This window comes from Corvus moneduloides, chromosome 5, assembly GCF_009650955.1.
Source record: "Corvus moneduloides isolate bCorMon1 chromosome 5, bCorMon1.pri, whole genome shotgun sequence".
NCBI classification, from domain to species: domain Eukaryota; kingdom Metazoa; phylum Chordata; class Aves; order Passeriformes; family Corvidae; genus Corvus; species Corvus moneduloides.
In genome coordinates this window covers 46,938,847-46,950,725 of record NC_045480.1, presented here as the reverse complement: position 1 = coordinate 46,950,725, position 11,879 = coordinate 46,938,847, and the positions used below count along the sequence as shown (strand labels likewise).

At 51.5% G+C, this 11,879-nt stretch overlaps 1 protein-coding gene and 1 long non-coding RNA gene across 2 annotated transcripts; one reads left to right on the top strand and one right to left on the bottom strand.

Moving 5' to 3' along the window:
- Positions 1–336: 336 nt before the first annotated feature.
- On the bottom strand, positions 337–4,407 carry LOC116444272. The gene is made up of 3 exons (XR_004240259.1): positions 4,245–4,407; positions 3,850–3,982; positions 337–1,466 (listed from the first exon to the last, which is right to left on the bottom strand). It is a non-coding gene; the product is annotated as an uncharacterized LOC116444272 (long non-coding RNA).
- An 826-nt stretch (positions 4,408–5,233) lies between these two features.
- Positions 5,234–11,471, top strand: PPP1R3B (protein phosphatase 1 regulatory subunit 3B). Its single transcript, XM_032109769.1, has 2 exons — positions 5,234–5,309; positions 8,035–11,471. Exons 1-2 carry the CDS (start codon positions 5,296–5,298, stop codon positions 8,924–8,926), a joined length of 906 nt encoding a protein of 301 aa, XP_031965660.1. The 5' UTR covers positions 5,234–5,295; the 3' UTR covers positions 8,927–11,471.
- The last annotated feature ends 408 nt before the right edge of the window (positions 11,472–11,879 follow it).

The following is an 11,879-nucleotide window of genomic DNA, read 5'->3' as shown; positions in this document are numbered from 1 at the left end:
ATGGTGGCTGCAGTCCTCTGAAGCAGTGATCCTGTAGTAAAAGAGCCTGCTCTTCCTCAGAAAGTCCAATGGTGGCTGTGTAGCTCCTGTCCTCTGAAAATCCAGTGGGAAGGGGGGTGACTCTGGTGGTCAGAGTCCCAGATTATATCCACGATGGGATGCTTGGTTCCTCCCTCTGGGTGGAGCATCTCACAATGGGGTAATGAGTCATGAGGCCAAGTGTTGATTAGGCTCATTAACAGAAGATAGTCCGGAGGGAGTTATCTCTGAGTCAGGCGGCAGGACAATGATGGGCAATTAACAGAAAGATAGTCTGGGAGGAGGAGGCAAGGAAACACTGCCCCACCTGATTTCAACAGCTCCTGAGGATGGTAATAGAATACACTGCAACCCAGGACACACAACAAAGAACAGTTTCTGGGAGGTCAAGCCAGACATTCCCACAGGGCATGTTCAGTAGAGGAAGGGATGCTCTCAAGAAAAAAGAAGTAAGGATGGGTACACAGTTGTTGCACTGCTTTATGCAATCTTGGGACAGACAACCAACCTCCTTTCTACTGCTATGATTTTTCCATAACCTCACTGATGGGAATGAATTCTGTAGACTGCAGGAAGGCAGTCCTGCTCAAGGTCCTTGAGCAGCTCTCTGAAAAGAACATTATATATGTTGAAAAAGCAGGACGTACCATTCTTTTCCTGCAGGGACTCACCCACTCTTGGGTCTCGGTCTCTGGAGAAGAGATTTTTCCAGCTTGGTACCCAGCCTCACTTTAGCACTGCTAAAACATTTTCAACAAGCACGTTGTACTCCAGGCCAAGGACTTCTCTCTTTGTTGGTCCTGTCTGTCTGTCATTTGGTTTCTCTACTGTCATTTGTCTCCTTGTGCTGACCTTTGAGCTCTTCCTTTGCTGAAAGCCCATTCCCCTTTTTCTCTCTAAGTAGCAGCTTTCCTTAAAGCATTTGTTGTAGCTAATTTACCTTCATTCATTCATTCCCCCATAATTTCCCTCTTTTTTTTGCAAGGATTTTCAAGGTCTCTCTTGTTGGGCATTTTTGATATTAAGAAGCATGGTTTTGTAATACCCAGTCTTTCTCTACAGCACACAGTACCAGGCCAGGCTTTGTATCTGGCCCAACACCATCTTCGCTGTGCATGTTGGGCTGGAAGGGAAGGTGCCATGGTCTTCAGTGGGCAGAGTACACATTCCACAGGGTGTTTGACCATGGGTGCACACGAGATCCAAAGGGAGCCATGCCAAGATAAATACCCCACCTCAGGCCTGCAGCCAGTATATTGAAGCAGCTTCTCATTTCTGGACAGGAGAAGCAGAGGGGCCTCTGCCCTGGAGCACAGCTCCCCAAGGCACAGTCAAGAGCCTTAGCCAAGAGTGGGATTTCCTTTGATACTGGGGCACGTCGAATGATCTTTGCTTAATTGCCTGGGACAGACACAGGAGTTTGAGACCTATGGAAAAAAAAGGGGAATCCCATCACCCAACAGGTCTTCTCAAGTCTTTCCTTTGGTGAAGCTGTTTGCTGTGACACTAGAGAAGCTGGACTGGGGCCTGGGAGCACAAGGAGCTCCCAAGCAACACATCAGGCTTCAGCACACAGTTACAGATGATGGTGAGAGGTACCAAGCTGACTGCAGTTACCAAGTTGATGGTGAGGGAGTCCATGTTTCCTACAGCTTTCTGTCACACTGGCCATAGCTGGCCAAGCAGCTGTCAGTACTGGCTGGCCAGCAAGCACAGACATTGACCAGTGGCCACTGGCCAGCTGGCCTCTGCAGCCAAGCCCTGCTCTGCTTTTGCTCAGCAAGGATGCTCACTGGGTCTCTCCCCATCAGCTGCTGAGTCTCATGAAACCTAAAAGGGGTGGGAAGTGGCTGCTGATTTGGCAGAGGGCATGAGGTATGGGATGGGGTGCCCCATGGCAGCAGGCCCTGCACAGCTCCCTGTTACATCAACCACTCCACTGGTTTACAGCCCTCGCCCTTGAGCCTTGGCCCTGCAGCCTGATGTGGTGTGGACACATTGCACAACACTCTTGGCCGCTCTCCCCTTTCCTGCCGGGACTGCCCACTAGCCAGCTGCTGGGAAGCTGAGCTGTCGCAGCAGCCTGCAGGTTCCCAACAAGAAGGAGAAGATGCTCCATCCACCCATGTCTCCAGTAGGGCACTGAGGAGGTGGCAGGACCAGGAAGGGTCCCTGAGGACCGACTCAAGCCTGCTGGTAGAGATGGCTCTTGAGGGAGCATGGCAGGGGAAGGAGGGCCCCTCAGGAGGGGCAGAGAAGCTCATCCTCCCTGCAGCAAACCAGCAGGGCTGCATCCAAGAGGTGCAGGAGCCACCATGTCCTGTACCAGGATGTGCTGGGGTAAATACTCATTGAATGAGGAAGGAAACCCAGGTGAGACATGATGAGAGAGAGGGACCCTCCTTCCAGAGCTGTCTTTTGTGGATGGGACTAGTTCTGCAACACTCCCCCAGAGAGAAGCAGCGTGCAGCCTCTTCCTCATGCCAGGGAACAAGCTCTTCTCATCTCTCAGCAAGGCAGGAGGGGTGGAGAGCTGTGGGGAAATCACAAAGACCACTGCACAAGGGCCTAGCATGGAGCTAAATATAGCCGCTATCTCAGCTTCCCAGAGATAACAGACTGTGTCCACAGTCTGCCGCAATGCCCTGCCCAGGCTTCCACCTACCTTTGCTTCAGGGGCAAACACCGAGCCACAGTTGTGAAACACCGTGCCCCACTCATGGCAAACAGGGGCAGACATGCACCCTGAGCCACCTCGTGTGCATTCTGTGCCTGGTGCTGGGGCTGGCTGGGCACAGCCTGCACAGCACAGAGGAACCAGCATCTCCCTCGGCACCTCCGTGGTGCCGAGCTGCCAGCAAGGAGCAGGAGAAACTTGTGGCGGACCAGAGTGACAAGTGTGAGTCAGATCAGGGCTTCCACCAGTTTTGGGACTCATCCCATTAAGTCTACCGCTTCCACCTGAACTTCTCTGGACCAGTGACGCTGAGCCAGGAGGCAGTGGCTCTGCCTGGAGAAGGGGGGCAGCACTGGAGGGGATCCGGGCCATGACCACCTTATCCCATGTCTGCCTGTTGCTCCTGGGGAAATCTGAACATGGGTCTCCTCATTTCTGCTGTAAACCCTGTCATTAAGTAACATATGCTAAAATCCCACCATACCCTCAGCACATGAAATATTACTGTAAGTCTGCAACACTCCTGCAATGGGTACATCTTTCAGCTCTCTCTCCCCAACTTTAAATATTACCATTGCTTTTACCAAAAAAGAGTTTATAAAACAAAAAAGTGCAGCTTTTTTCCCCCCAACAGAATCCTTTTGCCTTGCAGAGTAATAAGTTTATTAAATGTCAGCTTCCAGCAGGAAGTCTCCAGCTTTAACAATAGCTGTCTGTGTTTCCACAAGTTAATGGAAAACAAATGTTGACACTTCAATCCTGCTTTTCTGCTCTGTAAGGAAGGTGAGAGAGAGCAGCATCGCTCGCAGCTGTGCAGTTAGAAGCTAGATGTAGCACAAAAAGTATTCCCACTACTACCATGGGGAGAAGGTAAATGCACCTTCCTACCTTCCAGCAGGCTTTACAGCTTCTGCTGCTTGCCCATGGAGGTGGCGTTTGTCCACAGAGCCACTCCCCTGGCAGGGAGGCCAGCTCCATGCACACTTTCCACATTATTGAGGACATTGGGCTCTGTGCTGACATGGACACAAGGAGCAGAAATGGGAACTGGAGGCAGGAGAACAGCTGGGAAGACCCCTTGGCCCAGCTGGCCCTGCAAAGCAGTGGGGATCTATGACAGAGCATCGACTCACCTGGCAGATGTTTTCAGGATCTTGGAAACACCTTTCCAGTTCTGCCCATGTGCCAGATAGGGATTCCCACGGAGCTGATCTCTTTGCCAGACAGGCCCTGTTGGTGTTTTTTCCTCAGGGAGGGAAGCCACCTCTACAAAAAAAAAAAAGCATTTTTTTTCCACTGCACATTGTAAATATTGTCTGGAAAGCAGATTTTTGAGTATCCTCTGAGATTTCCACCCAGGGCCAGCACAGGCCTGGGGCTGTGGCTAAAGATATGAGTGTGAGAGTTACCCTCCTCCCCACCCAGCCCTGAGCACCCAAACACCCTGGGCCAGCTCAGACAGGAAGATTGGTGCCCCAAAAAGGCTTTCCTGTCTCAAGAGCAGATTCTCATGGGTTTGGCTGCTTACTTGTGGCGTCTGGAAAGCCTCCTCTGCTGTTCTCACTTCTGGCCCCTCAATTCAGGAAAGAAACTGAGGTGCAGGAGCAGGTCCAGAGAAGTGCAACAAGGCAAGTGATGGGTCTGGAACACAAGTTCTCTTGAGGAGCGGCTGAGGGAGCTGGGGGTGTTTAGTCCAGAGAAAAGAAGGCTCAGGGGAGACCTTAATCACTGTCTGCAAGTACCTGAAAGGAGCCTCTTCTCCCAGGTAATCCGTGACAGGACAAGAGGACACAGTCTTAAGCTGCAGCAGGAGCGGTTTAGGTTGGACATTAGAAGGAACTTCTTCACAGAAAAGGTGGTTAGACATTGGAGTGGGCTGCCCGGGGAGTTGGTCACACTCCCTGAGGTGCTAAGGAAAGACTGGATGTGGCACCTAGTACTGTGCTTTAGTTGACATGGTGGTGTTCGGTCATAGGTTGGACTCAATGATCTCAGAGGTCTTTTCCAACAAATTGATTCTGTGATTCTGGACACATAGGGACAGCAACCTGGCGCAAGAGCCGACGGATAGTGAGGGGCTGCGGCCAGCTGAAGCCTGACACAGAGCTTGTCACTTCTACCACAATGAGCTTCCCCTTCCGTGGGGTGGGGAGCGGCGGGGCTGCTCGGCGAGGTTCCCCCAAATGGGAGCCGCGGCGCAGCTCAGGGAGGGCCCCCCACACGGGAGCCGCGGCGCAGCTGAGGGAGGGCTCCCCACACGGGAGTCGCGGCGCAGCTCAGGGAGGGCCCCCCACACGGGAGCCGCGGCGCAGCTCAGGGAGGGCTCCCCACACGGGAGCCGCGGCGCAGCCCCCGGAGCTCCCCCGCCGGGCGGACCCGCCGTCCCCCCGCCGGCCCCTCAGCACCCGCTGGGCACCGCGGCCCCGCCCACCGGCCCGCCCCGCCCCGCCCCCTCGCGTGCGGGGCGCCCTCGCTCGAAGCGCGCTGATTGGCTGTCGCTCCTTGGGGCGGGGCCGGGCGCCCTTAAGAGGCCGGCCCGGGGCTGGCGGGGCGCGCGGTGGTGCTGCAGGACCGGCCTCATGCACTGCACCAGGTACGGGCGCGCCGCGGCCCCCGGCGCTAATGCTGCTCCTCTTCCTTTTTGCCTTCCCTGCCTCCTTCCTGCTTGGGGTCGTAGCTCCCTCGCTTGTGCGGGAGCGGTTCTGGCGCTCCCCGCCGCGATGCTGTTCCTGGGGGAAAAGGGGGTCCTGCGGCTTGGCTCCTGCAGCCCCCGGCTGTGCCGGGAGCCGGGGCGGCGGGGCTGCCCCTCCGCGGGGCTCTCTTCCGCCGCCTCTCCCGGGTCTGGGCGGCGCGGCTTGTCTGGTGTTGCGGAGGGGGCGGGCTGTAGCGAGTTAACGCCGCCGGGCAGATGCCTGCGGGAAGCGGGCTGTGCCCGCGGGGCGGCCCGGCCTTGCCTGGGGCGGCGAGCAGGAGGGGGTGCGGAGCGTCCGAGTGCTGCTTCAGCCGGCTGCGAACTTTGGCTCGGCAAGTGCTGCACGCCCAGCCCTGTGCAAGGGGTCGCCTGTCCCCAGGTAGAGTGGGAAGCATAGCGGAGGCAGCCGAAGGGGTTCGTAAGGGAGGTGTAAGTAATTCCTTGGCTCTGGCTTAATTCTCCTTCGTAGAATGACAGGAGGGAGGAGTGAGTGGCGACAGACATCCTTTTCAGGAGAGGGTAAAGTTATGAGAAGAAGTCCGGAGGCAGAGTCGAGTTTGTTCCCTTTTTGAGGGGTAAGGGAAAGGAGTTGGCACCTGTACCTGCATAGGGCTCCCTGCCTTGCACTGTTTGCTTTCTGGAGTTTTCTTTCCTGCATGAGCTCTCAAAACTATATCCCTGTTCCCACCTTCAAAGAATCTGAAGTTCAAGACAACCCTCATCAGCCCCGAAAGGGGAAACCTGCCTCTGGCTGAGAGCTGAGCATCAGCAGGCTCTCAAGTGCAGAAAAAGTTCTCTGGGATATCAAATGAGCTGGAAAGACAGTTCATAAAAGCACAGAGCTCATGCTCATAGTTGGTTATGAAGAGCTCTTGCTATAGTTTTTAGCTTGGAAAAAAGCTCCCAAGCAATGCAGTTGGGCTGGGTATTTTATGGCCTCTTCATTCTAAAACTGTGAATAACTAAGGCTTGCTATGAAACCTGACTTCTCAGAAGTTACAGGAATTCAGCTGAATAAATTTCCCTGGGAAAAGGTGCAATGCAGATGAAACTGACCCAAGTAAGAGTAGATGCATTGGAGGCTGCATTAATTTAAAGGAGGAAATGACCTATATAAAGTCTGTATGAACAAAAACTTGGTAAAACCAGGCAGAGATGAGCAGAACAGTGTTAGCAGACAGTGTTAGGTGGATCTGATGTGTCTGTCTAGTGCAGCTGCCCTTGAGCTGAAAGGAGGCACTGCAGAAGGAGTTGGCTGGTGGGTGTGTTGGGATGCAAGCCTTGGCACATGTGCTCTGAATAAACAGATACCCTTGCTGAGTGGATGCTATGAAAGCCTGCTCAGAGCTGCTGTGTTGGTGTTACAGGGTGGGGAGTTAAAGCACTGAATTGGAGAGTGTGGCTCTTGCTTTTTCTTGGCATGGGAGCAGCAGTCAAGTACTAGAGCTGGCTGTGCATGGCTTTGGCAGCCGGAACTCTGCTGCATCACAAGGCCAGTGGTCACTGCTACTGCTGCTGGCTCATCCTGCCCTGTGGTGGGAGCAGCTTTGAAGCCTGGCCTGCAGCCAAGCAGGATTCTTATTAAGGGTATACTGTGTTTAAAGTCACCTGCAGTACAGTTGATTTAAGGGGGATGTGTGTGATAAATGCATCCAGTAGTTTATCCAGAGCCAGGCAAAAGAGTCTGCCAAAAGCATCCATCTGAATGTCAGTGTAAGGGCAGGGAGTGATAGATGCAGTGTTCTGGGAGCTACATCTGGCAAAGTGCCCTACGGTGGATGTATAGAGAGAGATGGTGCTGCATCCCTGAAGGAACAGGCTGGGTGCTGGAGGAGAGGCTGTAGTGGAGTGGCACACGGCCTTCTGGGAGAAGGACTTGCTTCCAAAGCCTCAGTGAAGCTCGGGTAGGGGAGTTGTGTTCGGCAGAGACCTGTGGCTGTATGGATGTTTTCCAGGGGCTTAGCACAAACACTGTGGAGGCTTGAGGTGCAGACTCTGCTGGAGATAGAAGTGGCTGATGTGCCTTCTGAGCTGACACTTGTTTTAAAGCGGAGTAGAGGGAAGAAAGCTCCAGAGCAGTGCTGGCTAAGCCGGTGCCCTCCTGCTGTGTCAGACTGTTGCTATCCTTACAATACTACTTGCAGGCACTTTGGATGGAGCAGTTCTGGGGGACAGTGGTGAGCAAAGTGTGTAGTTCAACTGAACTGGCTGACATCTGGGGTTTTATGAGAGGTGAAGTCGGTTGTGTACAGCAGCTTGTGACAAACTGAGTTCCTACTCCTACACAAGCTTGTGAAGCCCTGAGGAGAATGTCTCCTGGAGGGAGGCAAGCGCAGCAGGAGTACTGCTTTACGTAGCATTGAAATTTGATAATCTGTGGGTTTTGTGAGCATGGGCAGGACTGAGCCATGGGCTTTGCTTTGGATTGGAAATGTTCTGGTCCTGCCACTTCTGCTGCAGTGTGTTTCTCACAGTGTCTGTAAATCACACCATGCAAGTACCTGCCTTTAATTAAGAAGCAAGCTTATTTGGGATGGCTGGGGGGGAAGTGATATATCAATTTTCTGACAAAATTCATATTAAAATGGTTTTCTAGCACCAACTGACCCTTCTTCTCATCTTCCAGAGTATTAGACTATTTCCCTCACAAGCAAGCAATGGCTGTGGATGTAGCAATGCAGCTGTACCTGTGCTCTCCACCCTTGCGAAGAGAGAAGTGTGCCTGCAAAATTGCTCCAAAGCCAAGCAAGCCACTGCGGCCCTGCATCCAGCTGAGCAGCAAGACTGCACTGAACGGACCAGGAGAGGCAGCAAAATCCTTCACACACAACAAAGTGAAGAAGAGGGTGTCGTTTGCAGATAGCAGAGGCTTCGCTCTGACAATGGTAAAGGTGTTCTCAGAGTTTGAAGATCCACTTGATATTCCTTTCAACATCACAGAGCTGATAGACAACATCGTGGGTCTGACAACAGTAGAGAAGGACAGCTTTGTCCTGGATTTTGTTCAGCCCTCTGTAGACTACCTGGACTTCAGAAACCGCCTCCAGACAGACTGTGTCTGTCTGGAAAACTGTGTGCTAAAGGAGAAATCTATTGTGGGAACGGTGAAGGTTAAGAACCTTGCTTTTGAAAAGACTGTGAAGATCCGGATGACGTTTGACACCTGGAAAAGCTTTGTAGATCACCCGTGCCAGTATGTCAAGGATATGTATGGAGGGTCAGATCAGGACACATTTTCCTTTGACATCAGCTTGCCCGAGGGAATTCAATCACACGAAAGAGTCGAGTTTGCCATTTCCTTTGAGTGCAATGGGAAGGTGTACTGGGACAACAATAGGGGCACAAATTACAGGATCATACGGTCAGAACTGAAGTCTGCCCAGGAAGCTGTCCGTCCCCCACAGGCTCCTGACTTTGGCAGTGCATTTGACCGGTTTGGGAGCCCCCGGTGCTCCTATGGCCTCTTTCCTGAGTGGCCCAGTTATTCAGGCTACGAGAAGCTTGGGCCCTACTATTGATCCAAGGACAAAGCCCAGGTTGAGTAACTGTTGCTGGTGTGTCTGCAGGCCTTGGGGCTGGTCTGAACACAGAAGAATGAATGGGTGGAAGAAGTATGGCTCTGTGTAGCTTAGCATAAGCCTCCTAGCAAAACCAGATGTGCAGTGCTCTGCTGGCAGAGGGCTTATAATCAGAGAAGCAATTCTGGCTCTCCAGATGATCAGAGGACCAGGGACTGCTCATGTGTCTTCAGCACTTCTTCCTCTTCAGTAAAGTTGCTGTGTCCAGGGAAACACTACAGTGCTTATATTGCCTGTCCAAGCTATGTAGCGGCTGCTTTGTATTGCCTGCCTATTATTAAAAGGCTCTTTCAAAATATGTCCTAGTATTATATTGTTAGTGGGCTGTACTACAGCTGCAGGGCTCTCCTTGCAAAGCCAGCCTGTGCCTGTCAGGAAATAGTGTGGTTGGATTGCCAGGAATGGAGTCCTCTCTTTGCACATATCCTTGTAGTGAGGCCCTTCCTACTGGAGGCAGAAAGTGTGTTTTGGAAGTGAAAATGCAGTGTGATGACAGGAAGTGTGGCCTTACAGCCGGCCGTATTAGGAGATGTGCCTGTGGGAGAGGATCTGATATGCTTAGTCACCAGTTGTTATATCAGATGATCTTGAAAATCTCTCATACCATTGGTGTTACCAAAAATAGATTAGCTGTAGCTGTGTGGTGCTTGTAATACAGCTGTGGTTGATATCCTTGACTGCCTTCTTCAAAACCTTCCTGTTTCTTTAACCACAAGTGATCAATGATGCTTTTTCCCCTGATGGACATCTGAAGTTGGCTGTGCTGGACCCTGAAAACGCATTTCTTCCTCCTGTGGGTGGTAAACCAGAGTTTTGCCCAGCTGGGGCCCAAGGTCCTGTGCAGGAGACTCTGCTTGTTTGTTACAGGAGCTAAACACCAACAGACCCCATGGCTGTCTAGGCCGTGTCCTGTATACAAAGGTGGCTGTTGTGTACCCACTGTGGTGGAAGTGCCTTGACTGAGAAAGGGGTGGTATGTGCGATCCCAGCAATACTTTGGGATGAGCAGGCTTTGGAACTGATGTTGCTTTTAAGATCTGGTAATGGTTTGTTACTCTGTGCCATGGACTGCTTGGCAGCTAAAGGTGTGGCACTGCTCACATGTGAGAGTGCTGTGGCTGTCCTGGATGAGCGTGCTGGGCTCCCCTCACTGTTGGAGCAGTATCTGCCAGTTTGACCTGCAAATGCCCGGATTTGCATCTCTGACCATAAAAAGTGGCTTGCCCCACCTATGCAAAGAACTAGCCATGAGGAGAGTGAGATGTGGGGTTATCCTGACAGCACCCCTGCATGTGAGACAAATCACAGATGTGAGCCATCCCTATGATTAAAGAGGTGGCTTGTCTTCTGGATGTGTGCTTGAGGTGGTGAGCTTGGCAGTGCCATACAGCCTCTTAAAGTTTCTGGGGTGTTAACTGAGCAGAATAACTTAATCCCTCAGCTCAAAGGGAGAGTGCTGAACAGTTTGTAGAAATAGAGGTCAAGGAAATACTACTTTTTCTAGTGCATAAGCTTTATATAATTTTGGGTGCCTGTAGTGGCCTGTGGATGTGCTGGAGAGAAGCAACAGGCTAGACTACTTAACTTTGTTAACATAGCTTTTAATTCTGGATACTACTGTGTAAATACTTACAAGCTGTTTTACTCTAACCTAGAAGGGATACTGGGATCACTGTTGGGTATCAAAAGGGACAAGAGCTTGCAGGAAGAATAGCTGGCCCTCAACTGCTGCTTTTTCAAAATACGAAATCAATGCGTGTCTCCACTGTGCCTGATCACTTAGTCGAGGTGGTGAATCTACTTGCTAGCCAAGAGCTCATCAGCCTTGGTTTCTCTGTTCTAACAGCTTCCCAAGTCAGCCCTTAGAGCCTGCATCTGGTCTCTCTGGGAGGGACTGTTGCCTAGCTTGGCTTGGTTTTAAACTTAAGGCAAGTTTGAGTGATGCTGATACTTTTTATTTATTTAGTGTATGGTGTTAATGCTGTAAGACACTGACTGTAGAAAAGTCGTGTTCTCCTGGCACCTTCTTATGCCTATGGAGAGCTGTTTGTGAGCTGAAACAAAGCATGTGGGTCTGGGGTGCTGTGGATGGTGGGATCTCCTTATGGGCTTGTTTTCAGGCTGTGCATTGGGTGTGCTTAGGGAGGAACGTGGAAGCTAAGCTAGAAGAGCAGTGCCATAAGTAAAGCTAGGTTGGGAACTGACTATTTGACCAATAGCAGTTTAAAAATACTACTTGTGGCCTTTCCCCTTTTCCCTTTTTCCATTGCCAATGTGAACATAGAAGTGAGGGGGTTGCTCTCCTTGCTCTATGCCTGGAAGTGCCTTGTAGGATGTTTTGCATGTTTGTTTTTAAAAGATATTTTTGTACACAACATTCAAGTGGAAAATGCACTTTATAATTGCCATGTAATGACTCTTTTAAAAATATGGTTCTGTTTTTATCTGATTGTTAAAATAAAGGTGGAACAAAATGTTGGCTGTGTATCTTGCCATCATCTTATTTAAGCACCCATGGGGCTGGGGAGGCGATTTGGACATGGGTCCAGCTTCCTGCAAGTGGCCATTGGCAGGGAGGAGCATACATCCACATTGAATTCTGCTGCCCGAGACAGGAAAGAGCTGCCTGTTCCTGCTGCCTTCCTGCCAACACAAATGCTTCCATTGCCTCTGCAGCCCTGCGATGGGAGGAGCCCAGACCCTTTTCTCTGTGCTCTTAGGTTTCCCCACTAATCACTGTGTTCCTGAACTACTCTTCACTCTTCTCCTGCTTGCAGTGCTAGGAACAGCCTTTTCGGGTTTTTCTGCTTTTGAGTCAGTCTCATTCTCCCCTTTCTCCCCTTCCCCCATGCCGGCTTGATATGGGATCAGTGCTTTACTGTCTGCCTGTGTA